Below are 22,847 nucleotides of genomic sequence, written 5' to 3'. Positions count from 1 at the left end.
GATGCTGTAACGTACCGCTATGCTGCAGGAGTTGGGTAGATGTATTTGCGCGGGGAAGGCGTGTGATTTCTTCATGCGAGAGTGTGTGTGCGGTTGTGCGAGCAGTTGTGCGTTGAAGAACTGCTGCAGGTACGATCGAAGTACTCGCAGGTCACTCCTGTGATCGATGCGTCCACCGTATATGGCGTTTTCCAGGAGACCATGAACGTATTCCCACTGGCACACCTTACCACCTGAACACAAGCACACGCGTGAATAAATAACACATATAAGGGCTGTCACGATTATGATATTTGGCTGACGATTAATTGACTAATAAATCATTGCCATTATGAAGATTAATTGTCTGTTTTAGAGCTTTGACATTTAATTCTCATACATTTTTTATTCAGCTTTGAAACGACCATATTGTTCTGAATATAAAGACTATGGTCTTTTTCTTGGAAATACATCGGTAAAAATTGGGTCATCATACTTAAAGTTTAGGCTTTTACCTGTCAATAACACAACCACCAAATACTTGTAAATTAAGTAAATTGATCAGGAGTGAATTGAAGCCACCATTAAAATGCTATCAGTCATAGAAAAGCTTCTAGTCTGTTTTTTCTCACTTGCAAGACTACAAGAAAAGTTTACTTCTATGTTAATGAGATTTTGGTAGACTGGTTTTCACACTGACATAATATTAAATTGTACTGCAGGTTATTTTTATGGTATATGCTTTAGTTTTTTTTTAAGTGATTGTGTTGTGGTGGTACATTTGACAAGTATTACCTTGCTTTAGTTACTATATATACTAGAGCTGTAATCGGGCCTTAAAAGTTAGGCCCGACAGGGTCTGAGCCTGACAGAATTCGGCCCGAGCCCGACAAGTACATTTTGATTGACAGCTTTTTAAAAGCCCGAACCCGTTTGCAGCCAGACATTAGGCTATTCAAATGTGCGCACACACACAGCTTTTGTCAAGAATGCGTCATTTATACAATTTTTAAAATAATTTAATAATGACTAACGTAGGCTATAGGCCACTTGGAAGTTGGAACAAAGAAATAAAATAAGTCCTCTGTAACATCGTAACATATCACATATCCCACTGGCTCATTATTCTCATACACATGGTCAAAACTTTTCCTCACCTCAGACTTTGCTTGAGTTGCTGGTGCAACCAAAACGTAATCGCCAGAGGCAAGCCTCCGTTTCACCTCCTCAGCATCCATTTTCGCATCTTTCTCGCGCTAATCGGAACGCATCACATGACCGCTCATTTACAGCGCAAGCCCGGCCCGAGCCCATGTAAAATGATAGAAATTAAGCCCGGACCCGACCGAAACCGTCGGGTCACGTCGGGTCCGTACAATAAAATATGCAATATGCAGATGCACTACAGCTCCCCCTAGTGCCTTCTATAGAGATGTGCAATAATTGCGATGATCTGAAACCATCGCGATGATGTCAAACTATCACGATGAGATGATTATTTAATAATCGTGACAGCCCTAACACATACAGATCATTCACATACACAAACACACGCTCGCTTATCAACACTAATGTTACAAACCTTCAAAAAGTCTGTCAATGATCTCAAATCCGGCCCTCAGGTCTGACAGAGAAAACTCGTAGAACTTCGTCCAACCCTGTGAAAACACACACTCATCATCATCTGTTTAACTTCATATTTGAATCTGGAAGACAGAAGCTCTTAAAATGTTTGAATCATGATTTAATATTACAAAACACCTGGAAATGTTTTTCAATCATTTTTTGCCTTTAGATTTCAATAGTTTACACGACTAACTCCTTTCGCACAGTCCGTAGATCAAATCTTTTCATCTACAGTAAGCTATGAAAGAAAAACCGTATCTATATGCGTCAATTTATTTATTTATATTTTAGTCACCCTCTCTGTGATCCTTGAAATTACACACTAAATCTGGTTACTGTACCTTTAAGAGTCTGATATATAAATAACCATGTATTCATAATTATGGAGGAGACATTCTGACCTAAATGGCATGCTAGCCATAAATATGAATTCTTTAAAAGACAACTATTGTACCAGTCTTTTTAAATGAAAGAAGAAGAGAGAGAGAGAGAGCGAGCGAGAGACTTGAAGTTAATCAAATGGAGCTCCTCAAAGCCCTGACTTGCGGTATTTTAATTCTGCATCTGAATTAATGACTATCTCTTCTAAAAAGATCCAAGAGCTGTTGTCTAACTCCAGCTATCATGTGTGTCTTCACCTGAGCAAGATTCACATCTTTGTGTACAGGTGTGTGTGTGTGTGGTTTCACAGTAACAGTTTCTTTTGAATGCACCTTCAGGCGTGTTTCTGCTGAATTGTGTATATGCAGTTTTGTCACATGACCTGTGTTATGGTGTGCGGGATGTACCTGTGGAATGTAGTTGCGTCTCTCCTGACACACAGCGTGGAACCAGGCCAGACAGAAGAGAGACTGAGCGCGTGCCAGCGTACCACCTTTACTGATCTGCTCTGAGCCCCACGATTCATACGTCCTCTTCAGATTCTTCTTGAGGCCTGGAGGGGCCTGAACGCACACGCATAAACATGTTATCTGTGAGGGGACAAACTGTCTGTCTGTAAGGTGGAGAGAGTTTATCTGTAGAGGAGCTTCCCTGCAGCTCAACTGAGGTCACGGGTTCGATTTTCCAGCACATACTGATAAACCGTATCGCTTAAAACCACTTTGAATCACTTTGGATTCGAGTGTCTAGAAAATGTGTAAACGTGTAATATAAGGACACATACTGGCACGTGCGCACACACACACACACACACACACACACACACACACACGCGCACACACACACACGCGCACACACACGCATACACACACTGACCTCATAGGTGACTTTGAGACTGGACTGCAGCAGTATTGGTGTGAACTTCACATGAACTTCAGCAGTCAACCAGATCCTAAAACCAGCCTTGGGTTTTATACTGTTCATTTCCTGCAGACACACACACAAACAAACAAAAGCACGCGCGCACACATCAGATGTCTGACCACAATGAATTAAATTCAATAAATGCAAACTATCAGACCAATAACAATCTCCTTTGTGCTTGTGTTTCAGAAGGATTGATTCTCTCACAGTCTCATTTCATTCACTCCAAACCAATTACAATACTGCAGTGGTACACACACACACACAAAAAAGAAAATGAAAACAAAAAGCAATTAAAGTATCTTCACAGCAATCTCTCTCTCTCGTCTGTGTCTATCTCTCTCAGTAACATCAGCAAGAGATTCACTCACTTTAGCTACAACATAATAGTTTCAACTATAATTAATTGCAGAGCTCATATAGAAACAGCTGATATGACAGAGAGAGAGAGAGAGAGAGAGAGAGAGAGAGAGAGAGAGAGAGAGAGAGAGAGATTTCACCTTCTCCAGTAGGGGGAGCCATGCGGTGACCAGGTGCAGGTTCTTCAAACACAGCCATTCACCAGAGCAAGAGCACTCTCTGAGCATCTGTAGAGCCACGTCAGCTTGACCCTGACCCATCGCCACCTGAACACAAACACACACGTGTCAAACTTAACCTTTAAAGCTGACCGGATGAGCTACGGTCAAGTCATTAAAATGGTCAAATAGCTGATTTTCACGTGTGTGACTGGACGTCAAGCTATGAGAATCTGTCTGAGCGTGCGGATCGAGGTTGCATTTGTGAGTGTCAGGTGGGTTTGACCTCGTGGTAGTTTTCTCGTCCCACGATCTGTCCGGCGAGTTCCAGGAGCTCTTGAGACGGATCAGCACCTGCTGAGATGATCAGCAAGACGGGCTCCGTCTCCAGCGTCTCCTCGTACAGACGCTTCAGATTGAGCAGAGGAGGAGAGAGCTCCCTCATTCCTACACAAACACACAGACAGGTAACGGGTTCAGCTCTCGCATTGTTTGCAAGCATAGACAGGTAGACAAAAAAGAAGACAAAGAAGACAGGACAGACAGGAGCAGATTGGCAGGCGGACATGTACAATGAACAAAAAACAGACAGACATGCATGCAGACAGATTGGCAAACACGCAAACTTGTGTACTCTCACAAACTCACTCATTAACATACACCCACACACACAGACAGATTTACTCAATCTCACTTATTCACTCGCGCACACACGCACATACACACGTGTTTACGCAGCTGATTTTTATGAGGACATACATTGACGCAATGCAATCTCTAGGGCGTTACCCTAACCCTAACCATCAGAACTACATGCCTGACCCTAACCCTTACCCTAAACCTAACATAAACCTTAAAACCAAGTGTTCACCCTCAAACAGCCCTTTAAAGGGGTCTCTGGAAGTGAGGACCGGCCAAAATGTCCTCACTTTACTCTCCAACTCAAACCGGTCCTCACAAATATAGATGTACAAGTACCCCACCTCTCTCTCTCTCTCTCTCTCTCTCTCTCTCTCTCTCTCTCTCTCTCTCTCTCTCTCTCTCTCTCTCCTCACTCACTCTCTCTCTCTCTCTCTCTCTCTCTCTCTCTACTCACTCACTCACTCACTCACTCACTCACTCACTCACTCACTCACTCACTCACTCACTCACTCACTCACTCACTCACTCACTCACTCACTCACTCACTCACTCACTCACTCACTCACTCACTCACTCACTCACTCACTCACTCACTCACTCACTCACTCACTCACTCACTCACTCACTCACTCACTCACTCACTCACTCACTCACTCACTCACTCACTCACTCACTCACTCACTCACTCACTCACTCACTCACTCACTCACTCACTCACTCACTCACTCACTCACTCACTCACTCACTCACTCACTCACTCACTCACTCACTCACTCACTCACTCACTCACTCACTCACTCACTCACTCACTCACTCACTCACTCACTCACTCACTCACTCACTCACTCACTCACTCACTCACTCACTCACTCACTCACTCACTCACTCACTCACTCACTCACTCACTCACTCACTCACTCACTCACTCACTCACTCACTCACTCACTCACTCACTCACTCACTCACTCACTCACTCACTCACTCACTCACTCACTCACTCACTCACTCACTCACTCACTCACTCACTCACTCACTCACTCACTCACTCACTCACTCACTCACTCACTCACTCACTCACTCACTCACTCACTCACTCACTCACTCACTCACTCACTCACTCACTCACTCACTCACTCACTCACTCACTCACTCACTCACTCACTCACTCACTCACTCACTCACTCACTCACTCACTCACTCACTCACTCACTCACTCACTCACTCACTCACTCACTCACTCACTCACTCACTCACTCACTCACTCACTCACTCACTCACTCACTCACTCACTCACTCACTCACTCACTCACTCACTCACTCACTCACTCACTCACTCACTCACTCACTCACTCACTCACTCACTCACTCACTCACTCACTCACTCACTCACTCACTCACTCACTCACTCACTCACTCACTCACTCACTCACTCACTCACTCACTCACTCACTCACTCACTCACTCACTCACTCACTCACTCACTCACTCACTCACTCACTCACTCACTCACTCACTCACTCACTCACTCACTCACTCACTCACTCACTCACTCACTCACTCACTCACTCACTCACTCACTCACTCACTCACTCACTCACTCACTCACTCACTCACTCACTCACTCACTCACTCACTCACTCACTCACTCACTCACTCACTCACTCACTCACTCACTCACTCACTCACTCACTCACTCACTCACTCACTCACTCACTCACTCACTCACTCACTCACTCACTCACTCACTCACAAAAGTTATAGTATAACTATCATTTACTATAAATCTTTTCACTTTGACAACGCCCCCAAAGGCAGGTTTTGTCATATTAACCCCCCCCCCCCACACACACACACACACACACACAATCAATGCAGCACATCTTTGAAATTCCAGCCGTGTCCTGCGCTCTTGAGAGTGGACAAAATATCTTCAAGCGAACTTACATTTTCATTTCCATAGCAACCACGAGGACAGCGCACAGCTATTCTACTCCGCACAGCAGTTTTAACCCGAACACACACACATCTATTCTGTCTGAGATAGTCGGTCTGAGCGTAACAGCGGTTAAATGACTGGGAAGCTTAGCGCCGCTTGTAAGAGGATTAGAAACAAAGATTCATTAGCATGCGCAGTTAGAGTACACACAGTGACTCAGCGTTACACATCAAACTCTGCGCTAAAGGCCCCATCACACCAACAACTATAAACAATACTACACAATAACTATATTACTATACCAACCAACACAATTTAACATGTTTATTCTAGGCTTGAGTGCCTACAGTAAGTTTCACGTGTTTAAAACTTTATCTTCATAGTTATAAATTGTCATAATATCAGACTTTCACTGCATGGTTATCATGGCCAGAAGAATTCACAATAACGATATCATTGAAATCTATCAGAAGTATAAACTGACGGAGGTTGCCGTGACTCATGTTCAGAGCCGGCATGGCCCGGGATTCAGATGAATTCTTTGGGACGTGGTGGGGATGGGGGAGTCCAGGCTCGGGCGTATTTAAAGATTTACCACGGTAAGACCAAGTTCTGCTGTAATTCATAATGACACGACATTAGAGTTAATGCCAGCAGAACGGACATTACTATTCATGGGCCGTGTTATTATTTCTTTGACTGTAGTAAAAGCATTCAGCGCTGACAGTAACCACGGATTGCCCTTCAATCTCATCAAAACGTTACCATCTTGGGGTCCGAGCGAGCAAGCATGCATTGCTGTCACATTACAGAGTCTAACAGGAGAAATAGACGAGGATGTGAGGAGAGACCCTTGTGTGCGCTGCGTGAAGGGAATTGACACCGTGAGGGGTTATGAGCTGAGAAGAGCGTCGCGTACAAATCAGACGGACATTGTGTGTGCGCATGTTAGCCTCAAGGGAGATAAACTCAGTTCCCTTTCTGACGGTCTCTCGACGTTGTGTCGAACCGACAGATTGGGGTTCGTCTTGAGAACCTATCATCTTCTGAGTATTTTGAAAAGGCCAATGAAATTTGGCAAATGAAATTTGCATGCCGGACTCCTCCCCGGATGTCCGGGTATAAGAGGGAAGCCGGCGTGCTCATTCATTCACCATTTGTTCTTCAGAGCCTGTGCATCTGATGAGCGAAAAAGCGATCTTCAGTGATCAATATTCTGCTGGAATCTACGACGTGGTGCAGCGGACGGTCCCTTCCGCAGTGACTCTCCCCTGGGCATCTCGGCAGTTACGGAGGTGTTCGAGCAAATTTCCTTTTCTAAAAGAGCAAATTTCTCCAGCGTGGCTTGTCCCGCTGTTCTCATGGGTTCAACACACTCATCGAGGAGGGGGACGGACACGATGCCTGCTTCCAGTACGCTGGGGCAGACGTTGTGGATGCGTCCTGCCCGCACTGCGGGCGGTGACGATTCAGACGTTGCGTCACGGGTGGCTGTGTTCCCACGGGACTCAGCCACCACCTCGTTTGCTCCCCGTTCCATGGCGGCAGGACTATGGCCCTGCCGTTCGCTACGGCTAGCAGTGAGGGTGATATGAGGATTACTGTGAGCGATAATCCGCCAGCCGCTGGCTCACGGACCGTTCGCACCTCGTCTCGCTCGTCTGATCGTCCCCCAGGAGACGGTCCCACCGTCTTACTCCTCAATCACGTATTCGGACACGATGCGTGAAGATGAGGTCTTGCAGCATCGGGGGGTGACGTACTGCCATCCGACTCCGACGATTCCTTGGGCTCCCTCCCTCGGGGGGTCGAGTATGTATGGACGGGACGAGGAGATCCTGAGTGACCGACCCCCGGTCTGGTTGGGACGTCACTCAGGCTAGGGCCTTGGCCACTGGGTGGCTATACGCCCATAAGTGTTACCTCTTCTCGTCCTGGTGCTCTTCTCGGCAAGAAGACCCGCGGAGTTGCTCGATCGGGAACGGGCTGTCCCTTCCTCAAGAGAGACTGGGGAGTAAGCTCTCCCCCTCCACACTGGGAGTGTATGTAGCCGCTACGGCCGCTCATCATGACCCAGTTGCTGGGTAGCCTCTGGGACGGCACGACCTGGTCATTAGGTTCCTAAGGGGCGCGAGAAGGCGACCACCTTATCTACGCTCCGTACCCTCTTGCGACCTAGGTGGCGGGCCTCAAGAGGCCCCGCCCCCTTCGAGCCTCTCGGAGCTGCCGCTCTTTCTCACTCTCGATAAAGACGGCTCTCCTGATGGCGCTCACCTCCAAGAGGGTAGGGGACCTGCAAGCACCCTCCGTGTCCACAGATTGCCTAGAACTCGGGCCTGGGGATTCTCACGTTATCTTGAGACCCCGCCCCGGCTACGTGCCCAAAGTTCCCACCACTCTCCCGAGAGACCAGGTGGTGAACCTGCAGGTGCTCCCCACCGGGGAGGAAGACCCAACCTATCCGTGTTGTGTCCAGTACGCGCACTGCACCTCTACTTGGACCGGACGCAGAGCCCAGAAGCTCTGAGCAGCTCTTTGTCTGTTTCAGAGGTCAGCAGAAGGGAGGGCTGTCTCCAAACAGAGGCTGGCGCACTGGATCGTGGATGCCGTCGTTATGGCATACCCATCTCAATTCGCCCCTGCCCGTTGGGAGTGAGGCACACTCCTCATGGGCACTGGCTCAGGGCGCCTCTCTAGCAGACATCTGCAGAGCTGCGGGTTGGGCAATGCCCAACAACTCCGTGAGGTTCTAGTACCTACGCGCAGAACCGGTGTCAGCCCGCGTCCTGCAGGGCAATGTGTTACCCAGTGGCCCTTACGGTGCCGGGCGGCTTCTCACTGGTTAGAGAACTAAGGCCTCTGCCCGTGACGGCCGGTGGCAGGGGCTTCCCATCTTTTCACAAAAGCTCTGGGACCCCCTACCTCTCCACTGGACTGTCACAATTTTGCGTTAGTGCCTATGTCTGACTCTCCCAGGCCAGTCAACGTCGCTCCGCTAGAGATTGTGACGCGGCTCAGCGCTGTGGCGTCTTCCATAGGAACCCCAATCTGTCGGTTCGACACAACGTCGAGAGACCGACAGAAAGGGAACGTCTTGGTTACGTATGTAACCTCAGTTCCCTGATGGAGGGAACGAGACGTTGTGTCCTTTATGCCACAACACTGGCCGCCCGCCGCAGCGGTCGGGGGGATGCTCTCAGGCTCCTCAGACCAAACGGTGAATGAATGAGCACGCCAGCTTCCCTCTTATACCCGGACATCCGGGGAGGAGTCCGGCATGCAAATTTCATTCGCCAATTTTCATTGGCCTTTTCAAAATACTCAGAAGATGATAGGTTCTCAAGACGAACCCCAACCTGTCGGTTCGACACAACGTCTCGTTCCCTCCATCAGGGAACTGAGGTTACATCTGTAACCAAGACGTTTCTGTCGAGCACTCTGATTAGCTGTTTTTATTAGGACGGTTTTTGTGTTCACAGGTGAGGCTGCAGTTCTGATTATCTGCATGGAAGCGAGACGGATGGCCAATGAAAAGCCATCAGAGGTTTTGCCGGCCCACATCAGACACTCGAAGCATAATCTCACATGCACACAGACTCACACATGCTCAGTCTTGACTAGGGCTGTGCGATATTAAAGAAAAATGCCATATGTGAGAGCATGTTAAACAATGCGATATTCGGTATGCGATACGGTATTTATTTCCTAAAATCTATTTAAATTGCTTTAAACTATATTGAAAAAATTATAGAACCAATAGGACTGCACGATATTAAAGAAAAATGTGATATACAATAATTTGCTAAATAATGCGATAGATTAATAGTTCAAGTTCGTAAAATATATACTGTATTTAAAAACTGAAAAATTATATAACCAACATACATCGTTCTGATTATTGATCATCTTCCACACAAGTCTCTCTGCTATCCCAATCAACCTAAATGTTATTGACTATAGACCACTTTGCAAGATGTAAACACTCTTTCAGAAGCACTTCCCATTTCAGTTTTTTTTTTATCCCACATACACTGTATAATTGAAACTTTAAGATATTCGTTTAACATTTCGATTCGGTTAAAAATGTTCTGTTAGTTGCATTTTGTTCAACCATTGTGTAGTGTTAAAAACTGAAACAGGAAGTTCTTTTGGACCAGTGGATCAACATTGTCTCCAAAGGGGTCTACACGGAACTTTTTGAATTTTTAAAATAATTCTGTTATTGCAAAATGTTGCGATATGCGCATTTGTGATATTTCGATAATTGTGCTATTTTGCGCAGCCCTTGTCTTAATCATTCAAATATTCAAACAAAATCACTGAGATGCAGATCAATACAGCTAAAAAAACTTTTTCTAACTTATCCTGTAGTAACTTCTTAAAGGAGCAGCTCACCCAAAACTGAAACGTCATGACTGATGACAAGACATCTGAGAATATAGACAAGATTTGAGAGCAGAGTAGAAAAGATTATTTACATTGATTTAAAATTATTAATACATATTTATAAACGTCTTAAGATCAACAAACACAAACTAATGTTCATTAATGCTGTAATTTCTAAAACCCCATTCACACAGTCAGCTGATCCCATAAATTGCCAGAGTGCCTTCTGTGTGAACGCAAACGCATCCTGGATTGATCCGAAAAGTGATTCCTAAAAGGGGACCTTATATTTAGCTTAATCTCTGGGCTGTAGCCTACCTTGCATTATTGTGCCTCAATGCTCTTCGTTGCTCTGCATTTCTCAAAAAAAAAAGAAAAAAAGTTTTTTTTAAAACTGACATCTTTGTCATTTGCAAAAAGCAACAATATATGCTACAGAATAATAACCAAAAAACAAGAGATTATTTAGGCCTATTTAGCACTAAATAAAGGAAGGCAGTAATGTTTAGCCAGCTAAAACACCTCAAGGAAATATCCTTCACCGTGATTAACCCAATTTTCACGACTAAAAATTGCACATAACATTACATGGCAGTATATTACGTCACGTGTCTTTACGGGATCTTCACGGGATGTGTGTGAACTGAAGGCACGCACAGATTCCAGAAAATCACTGGAAGTGTGAATGAACAAAATCTAACAATGCCGGGACAAATTCCTGGACACATTTTCTGTGTATTTTCCAGGATCTCTGTATGAAAAGGGCTTAACACATCCCAGATAGCACAGGTACGTCTGTAAGATGTCTGCTAAAGATCTGAGATCTGAAACATCTGCTATGTAAAAACATCTGATAAACGTCTTAGAAAAGTCAGTTTTACATGCATTCTAAATAAACATTTTACAGACATCTTCTAGATATCTATATGACATCTGACAGGAAACATCTCAGAGACATATTGCAGATGAGCTAATAAGTAAAAAAATACATCTTGCAGATGTGAATGCAGACATCAGTAGTATGTGTGCTATCAGGGATACATACATATCATCTTTAAGTTAAACAAATAAATATATTACAGTCACTCCCTGGCTGTTTATTTTCTCACCCATCTAATCCAGTGAATCAATAGTGTTTAAAGGGAGCCCAGGGTATAGAGAGATGTATGGCTTAGTAAGTTGTTATAGCCTTACACTATTAGCATTTGTCCTTAGAAACACATCAAATATTTTAATTTCTTTGGAAAACCCTAAATGTAATACTCATTTTAACCTAAGGAGGCCGCCATGTTCTTTTTCGATGAAATAAAATGGTTGCAGGCACAGGCAGCCAAACTGAAAACAGACACACTAATCAGTTCTTCAATAATATATATAGATATATATTAAATATATAAGGTGCTGTAGGATAAAAATATATATATAAATCATGCTACAAAAAATAAAGAAAGAAAATAAAGATGCTATTTGTTGTATTTTCAAACATTTTAATATTGTTAGTCAGAAACAATACAAACATACATATTAATAACCAAAATCATTGCGAATTTTATATAGATTTCACGGATTTTGACGCAAAACATGGCAGCCTCCGAGTAAAAATATTTTTCAAAGTTTATGAATACTGTGACAGTTACACTGTTTTATATTTCACATTATAAAGTCAATGCCATTGTTAATATATTAAGCCATACATCTCTCTATACCCAAGGTTCCTTTTAAGAGAAATGAATGATATAGAATCACAGGCTAACCGATGGCCCGCCCTCGGACTGCATGTCTGCACACTAAACTACAGTCAAGCCATTTTATTTGTTAATGAGCCAATTAATTTGACTGAATGTGCAAAATCACAGAGAGAGAGAGAGAGAGATTATGAGAGCTGATATTCACACGCTCTGAGCTGTGCATTTTCCAGGACTCTAGGGTTACACACTTTACCCAGCATAACCCCAGCAGAGAGAGACAGAGATCTGTAATGCCAGCTGACAGTGGGGTTCAGTAACATTTACAGCCAGGAAAACAAAGTGCTGAAAATCTTTAACCCGAACAAAACATTACAAGCAATATAACAACGAAGTGAAAAGGTTAGACACCATTAACATCAACTAGATGTCCACAGTTTCTTAAGCCGACTGGTTTCTGTGCTGTTTTAGTGGCTTGCTGACTATGTGTGCAGTACAATGCAACATTTCCTATTTAAATCAACAAAGCTGACCACACTGACAGCACCACTGCTGTTACACGCGGTCAAACGACAGACGGTTTCTATTCTCAACGTGCAAGCACACTTGGCAATAAAGCTCTTCTGATTCTGATTACACAAACGCTCAAATCACTTTATTTTCCCGGTCCAGCTATATTCTAAGAGATACACCACAGCCAACTTGTGATATTTCTGTTGCTTGACCTACTGATTTCATCTTTTGTCTCTGACCGGTCTCATCTAATCCAATTACAACACAACAGTCTGAACCGCGATCTTGCATCGGATCAAAGATATTAATATTAACAAGATGCGCCACTGCCGTTACAATGTATGGGGAGGAATGCGACGCTCAATATGGCCGCTCTTGCGAAGGAAGTCCCGCCTTCCAGTGAAACGAGCCAATCGTCAATCAGTATTGCCAGCCTGTGCGCATGCACAGTAGATGAAGCGATCTCGAAAATTGATTTTTAGCGCAATTTAACCTTAGCAAACCAAAGCTATGGTACAGTTCATGTCAGGTTTAATTATTGATAGGACATATGCTGTTTAATTGTGATTTTTGCCAGCGATTAAAAAAATATCTGCCTTCCCCATTCGAGTAGATAGGACCGTGGACTTCCTATTAACAGCCCAGAGGCGTTGCAAACATTGCCGCCGAGTGGCACGACTTCCGTAAACTGACTTTGATCGGATTCACCGATAAACGCCGCCATCTTGTGGCCATTTTGAGAATTGCGTGCAGAACCGCCATTGCAGCACACCTTCTGAGGGGAGACGTGACTACAACACGGCAACTTACTTGCTTTGCTGTACTTAATAAACTTTATTAAACAGTACAGCAATTTCCGCACAAATGAGATGTGTTACATAAATGCCTAATATGCAGTTTATTCATACAAATATGTTCAAGTCTGCTCACGTGCTGATCTGTGCAGACAGATGATTTGCTGATTCGTGTTGCCTTTATATGAACGTCTGATTTACTTAAGGTTGTGTGAAAATTTTTACCTCATGGCCCCATTGTGCCAGCAGGCATTTCATAATCTAGGCCGACAAAATATGATTAATAATTCAGAAACAACATACTAGTTGAGAAATCCAATGATGCATACGCAGTTTGTTTGTTCCTCTTCTGACAATGTATTATTCAGTTAATTATTATCCAGCGAATTATTCTTCAGTCTTTTTAGCCTATTAAACAGCAATTATACATTCTAAAACTCTTATGTAATATGAATGATAAAACTTCTGCAAAATTGAAACGACTCCCCTGCCATTTACGTTCATTAGACTTTCTACATTTATTTTGCCTATTGCTAACATTAGTGTTGCTGCTGCTTTATAAATTAAAACGGTATAACAGTAAATAAATATTGGTTCTGCATATCGGTTATCGGGCACATAAACATGCAAATAATCTGTATCTGTATCGGTTATAAAAACTCAATATCGTTCGACCACTACTTCTCTACTTTAAGTGCATGTTAAAATACATAAGAATGATAATTGACAGCTCAGTAAATGATCGTGGCTAAAAACGGAACATTTTCAAGTAATGACCATCTTTAACCCTTTAACATCATAACAGAGTCCTATAGGAGTCTACAGCATCTGGCGCAACATCAGCACCGGTTCATCATGTGACTGTCACTCATGATCACTGCTGATTTATATTCAGATTATGACTGAGTTCATTATACTGTGATTGACAGCAATCACTGAACATGCCAATAAACACACTCAACAAAACTGAAAAAAAACACAGGAACTAAAAAATAAGAATAAGACACAAGGAGGAGGAGAGAGAGAATGAAAGAAAGTCGGTGTATGTTATACTGTATATTCTTGAGGTTTATAAAGTTGCTGGGGTGTGTGTTTGTGTGTTGATGGTCAGGTTTATTAGCACGTGTGTGTGTGTGAAGGTGAAAGAGATAAATGTTGTGTTTATGCAGGTTTTAATTGAGTCTCATTACCACCAGCCCTAGAGAACATCAATCAACGCTAATTGAGTGTGTGTGTGTGTGTGTGTGTGTGTGTGTGTGTGTGTGTGCGTGCGTGCGTGCGTGCGTGCGTGCGTGCGTGCGTGTGTGCGGTTTCACACATGGCTGATCTGAAGACATAATAAACTGATGACTAAAGATGAATCGATAGTTGTGTATTGAATTAAGAGTCGGTGTACATATGTATCTAAAGCCCCGTTCACACTGCCAGCTACAAAGCAAGGCAATGTCATTAATTTCAATGGTAGCCTAGCGACATCCAGCGACACGAGCGACAGTGACCGTTGGTGACAGGAAGTGGGCGTGTCTAACGACTCGTTCAGATCTGCTCAACTTTATGCAAATGCTGAGCGACTTTCGGGAGCGACTACCAATAGGAGTAAAGCAGTGGAGGAGTAAAGCAGCTGATCTTACGATTAATCACACAGTCGCACAGCAGAGCTACGATTAATCGCACATAACATTAATGTTTTTAAATACACTTTTACATTCTAATAATTTCACATTTAATCTCAAAGTTAATGTAGATATAACAGATTTCTTTAACAACATCATTTTATGAACGAAAGCCAACATTCTGATATTAGTACTGCAACCGATTTCTCCATTAAATTGATTATTTTTTCTTTATTTAACATTAATTATAGCCGTTCAACACTGAAGTACAGTATAATTGAGAGCTATCATGTCTCAGGTAAGAAAAATATACAGAAATTGAATGAAGACTTGACAGTCTTTAATGCTAAATTCTAAATGAAATACAGAATTAAAGCTACAAAGCACACTGATATTCTCTTTTCTTTTGTTCTTTGATGAACATGGAGCAGGTTTAAGAATGCCGCCCCCTTTAAGAGTTGCCGCTCTACGCAGATCTGAAGCCCTTTCCTATTTTCACAACTCTTTTCATTCATTTACGATTGTATTTAACACGTTGAAATCTGTGCTTACGAAAATGCTAGACAAAACGGGCTTCATGGCATAATCTTGTGTGTTTTTGTTCATTCAAGCATGAAAGAGAACTTAATACTGGTGCGCTGTCTGACAGAGATTAAGATCTGTTTAAAATCGCGCTTAAATGGTTTAAAAGCTTTTACATAAATAAGAGCGTGATTATATGCTAGACAAATAAACGGACGCTGCGTTAAATATTTTAACGCGTTAACGCATGCGTTTCATTTTTTCCGATTAACGGGTTAAAATATTTAATGCAGCATCCGTTTATTTCCGTTTATTTTACAGCATTACGTTCACAGCCCTAATTTAGAACTAGCGGCGTATAAAAACAATAGAAGTCTATGGAATGTCTTAAATGACGTAGCGTGTGTATGTGTGTCATCATGAGAGCTGTCTCTGTACTTACCCAAAGCGTGAGATGCAAACGCTGTCATAGCACTCTGTAATCTATCCGGTCTCAAAGCCTGAACCACCAACACCTGAAAGAGAGAGAGAGAGACAAAGAGAAAGATGCTGCCTTCAGGTCATTTTAGATATGAAAAGTTTGGTTCCAAAAGGAGATAACTCCGTTTAAAAAAAATCATATGTTATCATGTTTTTATTGTATTTTATTGTGTTAGTTAGTTGTATTTTTTGAGTTATTATGGCTTAAATCAAAACAAACCAACTGTAGTTTGATTGATATTAACTGGAGTGCACAATAAAACACATGATTTAACTCTTCATATATTTCTTTGTTTTAATCTGAAGGTTGTGACTATACAATAACAAGTTGATGTTTTTTTGATGGACTATTTCTCTTTGGTTTGAATTTGAAAGGCTGATGAACTCGGATTGGTTCATGCTGATGATTGACAGCTCACCTGCTGAAAGAGAGAGATCTTCTTGGCAACAGAAGGAGGGATTTCCTGTTCGCAGCAGGAACTGCGTGAGAAAGAGAGCCAGAGGTCTGTGTCGTTGAGATTCAGAGACTGATATAACGCAGGACAGGTGGTCTGAAAGAGAAGAACATACGGAACACAGATCTGACCGTATGTATCTACTAGCCAGTCGATTTCTCAAGGTTTGCAAAGTCTGACATGAAATCTTTGGATTTACTCATACTCACTTTGAGCAGCGCGGCAGCCATCAGCCTCTCCTGATCAATCCATGATGGAAACTGTTCTCGCAAGGACTTCTGGGAGTCCTGAAGAAACACAAGAGTTCGTAAGACAGGAGGAGATGGAAATTATTCCAAGAAAAAAAAAACGGCACAGAGATTCATACTGTCTTCCGAACCATGTCTCCGACGACGAGCCCCGTGAAAACGTCCCATTCCTGCGTGAAACACAAATCACAACAACGGTGTTTCTCATCTATTGCGCTGCACCGGCGTGACAAATAACACAACATTTGTCCAAGCAGCCCCGGTGCGGAGCACCAAATGTAGAAACGGTTCATTCATCATTTATTATCAGCCAGAGTTTATTAACACGAGTGAAAGATTGTGTTGGTGCACATTTGTGTGTGCTCACATTTTCCTGAAACAGTTCTGGATTCATTCCCTTCACAAAGTGCAGCGCAAACATTGGCTGATCCGCCTGGAAACAAACAAAAACGTACTTTCAAGTCGCAAAAATCACTAGCTCTGATTGGTGCTGTGGGTTTAAAGTGGGCGGAGTCACATATTGATTGGCGATGTTGTTTTTGGCATGCGTGTTACCTTGAAGAGAGAGCGGCAGATGTATTCATACACCATGTTCTTCAGACTCAACTCCAGAGTGCTGATTCTTACGTCTGTACTTTCACTTTCCTAAAACACGCACAGATAAATCAAATCCTTCCTTCAGATTCTCGTGACCATGATGCACCGTGAGCGTGATGTGTCACCTGTTTGTTCTGCAGCGCTCTGTGGAAGAGACGCAGGAACGACGCCAAACTGAATCTGTACATGTTATTAATCTTGGACAGATCCATGATCACAAAATACATCTTACTGGCCGTCTCAGCCAATGGCAGGTAAGCATCCCTCTCCTACAGACAGAGAGAGAGAGACAGATGTCACACTGGTGCCATCTGGTGTCTCTTCACCTCTCGTGTCAACTGTATAATCACACACTCGTTCTCATTGTCACCTGGTCGAGCGATGTCTGTAATCGGTGAGACTCAGTCAGTGATTGGTGGATCAGGGCACTGCTGGCTTTCGTCTGGTTCAGTGACTCAATCAACTCCTTGTTCTCCAGAATATTCCCTTGAGCTGTGGCCAGAGTCTACACACACACACACAGTTATTATACAAACACAGCATGCGTTCCTCTCTCTAGAGGTCCTGTGTCAGAGCAAAGAATTCTGGGAGTTTTGATGCAGCGCTACAGATGGCATGCTCGCATTGCTCAAAGAGAGAGCATGCTGGGATTGCTCAGAGACAGGAGATCCTTCGGTACCTCTAACAGTGACTCCTCCAGTTGTGCAAGTTGGATCTTCTTCTCCTCCTCCTGTTGTAAGAGTTTGGTTTTTTGACTCTCCAGCTCAGGTTTCTCTTGCTGAATGGTCAATGCTAGCAGCTAAGCACACACAAACACAATAATATGCTTATTACTATATATCTGCCGGCATTACATTGGTCATTATCTGTTTTTGATATCGGTATCGGCCTATAAAAAGCCACATGTGATTATTCACCTGTCCTCGCAGGCCTGCTCTTGTGGTGGTAAAGTTGACCTTTGTGATCACAGACACTGCGTCCGGTGGAATGAACGGACTGGGGTTGCGGGTCGCCAGAAAGAGCCGGAAATCCTCATTATAGTCAATGACTTTGTCTCCGATCTGCACTACATATCTTGGCCCTGACACACAAACAAACAAAAAATTATCAAGGTATCGTAGACTAGCATACTGCATAACTAGTTTTTAAAATGAGCGTCATAATGAATGCTGTCTTGAATGCTCCTTGTAGGAGGGTTTGGGGGTTGCCAGATTGTGAGGTAGGAGGTAGGAGGCAGGATGCGACAACATTCTGTGTGTGTGTCTGCAATGCAGTAGTTTCTCCACACACACACACACGCACACACACACTTTAATTTCCTTCTCCTCATTCAACCACAGAAAAACACTCCGTTTATCTTTCTACCTCCGGCACCCAATACTCTCAAGCATATCTGTGCTTCCACACACATGCACACACACACATCAGCGTATGAAGGAGGCTTCAGTGATGCCCACGGGTCTTATTTTGTACACACAGCTGGGACAAGGGGATAAATACACTGAAAACGGAAACAGAGCATGAGTGTGTGTCACAGGTAAGCACCAACAGTAACTGGTAACGTGACGTTTTAGCATCAATTCTAGCAAGAATACTGTCAGTGCATCTACTCGGCACAACATAACACTTAAATTTCCCATATACAGTATGAAGCTTATACATATTTTTCCATGACAATTAAAAACACTTAGCCCTCCCCGATTGGTGCAAAGGTGATACAACAAATGCTGCAATAATGTATAAATACTTTACAGCCTGAATACCAAATTATGATTCATGCATTTCAGTAATGAGATTGTGTTGCATCTGGTATGAACAAAGTGTAGAGCACACATCACTGAACACACACCAGCACAGGTGCACACCAGCAGCCGCACACACACTCAGCGCTCACCCTGTGCGATCAGGTCTCGTCGCAGCAGCGGGTACAGAACGGGTTCCACACCATCCATCTCCTGAATGATCAGCGTTTTCCCAAAGCGCACAGCTAACTCCAACACCGTCATGAAGTTAGCATCCTGAAACACAACACATAAACGTGAGTGTGTGACGTACTGTATCACAACAGCATACTTCCATACGGTTACATCATCGCTGCGTCCGAAATCGCATACTATGACAGTATGTACTGATTTGAATGAAGTACCTTCCTATCGACCGTTAAAACAGTACGTTCTATACAGTATGTGTGGAGGTAGTATGAAAAGATATCGGACATACTGCATCTGCCATGTTTTATTGTCATGTGACCAGTATGCTCTTTGACCTTTGACATATTGACATCAACCTGTATCTAGGCGTCGGTAAAAACATAATTTATTCACGAGAAGTTCATTCATCTGTACTTACATTTAAAAAGCGGACACCCGCTTTTTTTCCACTATTTTTATTTGATTCGATTTAGAAATTTGACCGTTGCTCAGCTCCCGTTGCATCATGGGATAGAGAAGTGTCCATCCAATGCGCACTCACAAATCTCAGCAGAATCAGTAGACCATCCGGGTAATTCTCACCTACTGTTTTTGCATACTGAGGTTTCGGACATACTACTCATGACTCATACTCATTTTCGCCTACTATATTGTATGGAACTAGGCGATTTCGGACACAGGGCCTGGCCACACCGGACGCGACCGACGCATTGCGAGACGACACATGGTTTGTTCTAATGGGTTTGTCACATCGCGCCGCATCCAGTGTGGACAAAATGTAAAATTATAATAGGTTCTAATGCGTTTCTAATGTCTTTTGTCGCGTGGCGTCGTGCCGGTCGCGTCCGGTGTAGACACGGCGTTAGTAGTATTTCGTGCAACTATGCATAGAATACCTGGATAAACAATAACAGCAGTATACAACCATATATCACAGTGTGATATAGTCTATCCCACAATGCAATGCATTCCAATTGGCCTTCTATTTGCCATGTGATGAGCGAACCAGAAATAACATCAGCTGTGATTTTTTTACCATAAAACTGGACTAAAAATGCCAAACAGCTCGGTTAGGACACAGCCTAATATGAGTGTGTGCTCACCTGTTGGTTAATAATCTCCAGCCGGTGCTCTTTCAGGTGCGTTCTCAACCATTCTGTCGCACGAGAGGACGGATCGATCAAAAACGGACAGGAAACACTCTGGAGAAGACAAGAGAATATTCATTTAATAGAAACAATATAGGGTAGGACTTGATTTCACCCATCGGGATTTGACTGGATAACAATTGTTTTGTAATTGTGTTACTGGTTAAATTTAGAAAAAAATGACAATGGAAGAAATGGTGTAGTCCAAAATTCAACACAACAGAAAGTAGAAAAATGGATCTGCAGACATGAATCAGGGCAAAAGCTCGCCCAAAACTGTATCATTTTAGAGACACAAACAAACTAGAGAGCAAAAAGTGCAAAGTGAAAAATGTTTTCAGGATGGATCTCAAAAACCTTTAAAATGACAACAACTTATTTTTGTGAGCCCTGATTGGTCATGTGTCAATTCACTTACATGTCACAATGATAAACAGTACAGTAGTATGCTACATAAGTTATAGGAAGCTAGAAAAAGACAACTAGCTAGAGAGGGGTGTGTGTGATCTTACCCATGATCTTAGTTCAGTAAGCTGATGTCAGCATGAGAGGGGCAGACACATGAATGAGTGAGTGAGTGAACGCTGAGCATCATGGGAAACACAGATGAACAGAGTGTGTGTGTTACCTGCAGGATGACCAGAGCGTTCTCCATAGACAGGTCATCAGACGGCAGTCCTTCACTCTTCCAGATCAACTGCTCACTCTCAGAACACAGGAAGTGACGCAGATCAAACTCTGCCAATCAGAGGACACGGCTGTTTAAGCCTCAGCCAATCAGAAAACATTTCTAATCTCAAGGCTTTAAAAGCAGTATGTATGAGTTCTGTACACCATAAACAAATATTTTAAACATTCGATTCTAAAATTCTGTTCTAATTCTGTCTGGTGTGTGTGTGTGTGCGTGTGGGAAGGGTAAACCCTACAGTATGGGGACAAAATGTCCTCACAAAGATGGCAATATCCAAAATCCTTGTCCTTGTGGGGACATTTTTTTGTCCCCATAAGGAAACAAGCTTATAAATCATACAGAATTAACTTTTTTGAAAATCTAAAAGAGCAGACAGTTGTGTGTGACTTTTAGGGTTAGGGGTAGGGAATATGATATACAGTTTGTACAGTATAAAAACCACTGCGTCTATGGAATGTCCCCATAAAACATGGAAACCCAACATGTGTGTGTGTGCGTGTGTGTTACTCTGTAGTCCTGAAGTGTTGATCCAGTTGTCCAGACTGATGCGTCGCTGATCTTCAGGAGCTGCCGGCAGGTACGTGATGAAAGCGGCGGCGAGTTGAGCTCTCTTAGGAAGAGTGTCCAGTTCCTCACTGATTTCATCCACCTACACACACAAACAAACACACACATTTTAAAAAGATAGTTCACCAAAAAATATTCTGTCATCATTTACTCACCCTTTTGTCATTTCGAACCTGCATGACTTTCTTTATTCCGCAGAATACTAAAGAAGATATTTTGAAGAATGATGTTTACTTGCACCCATTCACTTGCATTGGTTTTGTGTCCACTCCATACAATAGAAGTGAATGGGGTCCAGCACTGTTCGGTTACCAACATTCTTCAAAATATCTTCTTTTGTGTTCTACAGAAGAAAAAAGGGTGGGTAGATGATTTTCATTTTTGGGTGAACTATCACTTTAACTCACAACATATATAACACACACACACACACACTCACACACACACGCGCACACGCGCGCACACACACACGCGCACACGCGCGCGCACACACACACACACACACACATCTGATTACACATTTAACACCCACATACAGGACAGAGGTGTACACAAACAAACACACACACCCACAACATTGCATACACATTCAAACACAAAATAACAGAAAAATATACACAAACAAACACATGCGTGAACAGCAACATATACACAAAAGTGCATAAAACACACTCAAGCATCAATACAGACACACACACACCTGTGCGTTCCAGCGTGTGTGTTCTCCATCTAACTGCTGTAGGAGTTTCTCAGCGGCACTGATGGTCTCCTGAGCTCTGCTCACTTCTGACTCCAGCTGAGCTGCTTCAGTGGTACGACACTGGAATCTGAACACACAAACAAACACACAACATTACACCTCATCATGACCAAAATCTATAGCAGAATCACATTTGTGAAGAAGACAATTCCAGAATGCATACTTCTCCTTCAGCTCCAGAACTTTCTCTCCGACAGAGTTCAGCTCCTTCTCCAGTCTGTTCTTACGCTTCTCTGTCTTACGCAGGTTTCTAGAACAATACAGTGAGAAGTTACTTCTCTCTTTAATGATCCACATCTAATGATGCTGTGTGTGTGTGTGCGTGTGTGTGTGTGTGTGTGTGTGTGTGTGTGTGTGTGTGTGTGTGTGTGTGTGTGTGTGTGTGTGCGCACACGCGCGCGCACACACACACACACACACACATCTGATTACACATTTAACACCCACATAC

General features: G+C 43.2%; 1 protein-coding gene across 6 annotated transcripts in view; it reads right to left on the bottom strand.

The window, feature by feature from the left end:
• LOC130564623 (cytoplasmic dynein 2 heavy chain 1) overlaps positions 1 to 22,847 on the bottom strand; it is an 81,466-nt gene that overhangs the window by 16,634 nt on the left and 41,985 nt on the right. For 4 of the 6 annotated variants that reach the window (XM_057350873.1, XM_057350876.1, XM_057350874.1 and 1 more), the window contains exons 61-83: positions 22,560 to 22,646; positions 22,337 to 22,463; positions 21,577 to 21,718; positions 21,007 to 21,116; positions 20,891 to 20,911; positions 20,334 to 20,432; positions 19,194 to 19,317; positions 18,217 to 18,380; positions 17,979 to 18,098; positions 17,670 to 17,804; positions 17,425 to 17,568; positions 17,258 to 17,347; positions 17,070 to 17,135; positions 16,822 to 16,872; positions 16,664 to 16,741; positions 16,419 to 16,550; positions 15,962 to 16,034; positions 3,715 to 3,875; positions 3,411 to 3,536; positions 2,863 to 2,973; positions 2,394 to 2,549; positions 1,562 to 1,637; positions 16 to 233 (exon numbers count right to left, since the gene is read on the bottom strand). In XM_057350873.1, coding sequence (XP_057206856.1) covers positions 16 to 233; positions 1,562 to 1,637; positions 2,394 to 2,549; positions 2,863 to 2,973; positions 3,411 to 3,536; positions 3,715 to 3,875; positions 15,962 to 16,034; positions 16,419 to 16,550; positions 16,664 to 16,741; positions 16,822 to 16,872; positions 17,070 to 17,135; positions 17,258 to 17,347; positions 17,425 to 17,568; positions 17,670 to 17,804; positions 17,979 to 18,098; positions 18,217 to 18,380; positions 19,194 to 19,317; positions 20,334 to 20,432; positions 20,891 to 20,911; positions 21,007 to 21,116; positions 21,577 to 21,718; positions 22,337 to 22,463; positions 22,560 to 22,646 — 2,611 coding nt within the window. The remainder of the gene's footprint in view (positions 1 to 15; positions 234 to 1,561; positions 1,638 to 2,393; positions 2,550 to 2,862; positions 2,974 to 3,410; positions 3,537 to 3,714; positions 3,876 to 15,961; positions 16,035 to 16,418; positions 16,551 to 16,663; positions 16,742 to 16,821; positions 16,873 to 17,069; positions 17,136 to 17,257; positions 17,348 to 17,424; positions 17,569 to 17,669; positions 17,805 to 17,978; positions 18,099 to 18,216; positions 18,381 to 19,193; positions 19,318 to 20,333; positions 20,433 to 20,890; positions 20,912 to 21,006; positions 21,117 to 21,576; positions 21,719 to 22,336; positions 22,464 to 22,559; positions 22,647 to 22,847) is intronic. The other 2 variants (XM_057350877.1, XM_057350879.1) reach the window with 2 other exon arrangements.

Source organism: Triplophysa rosa, linkage group LG14 (genome assembly GCF_024868665.1).
Source record: "Triplophysa rosa linkage group LG14, Trosa_1v2, whole genome shotgun sequence".
NCBI lineage: Eukaryota > Metazoa > Chordata > Actinopteri > Cypriniformes > Nemacheilidae > Triplophysa > Triplophysa rosa.
Note: the sequence above shows the minus strand (reverse complement) of the source record. Positions and strands in the feature narration are given on the sequence as shown.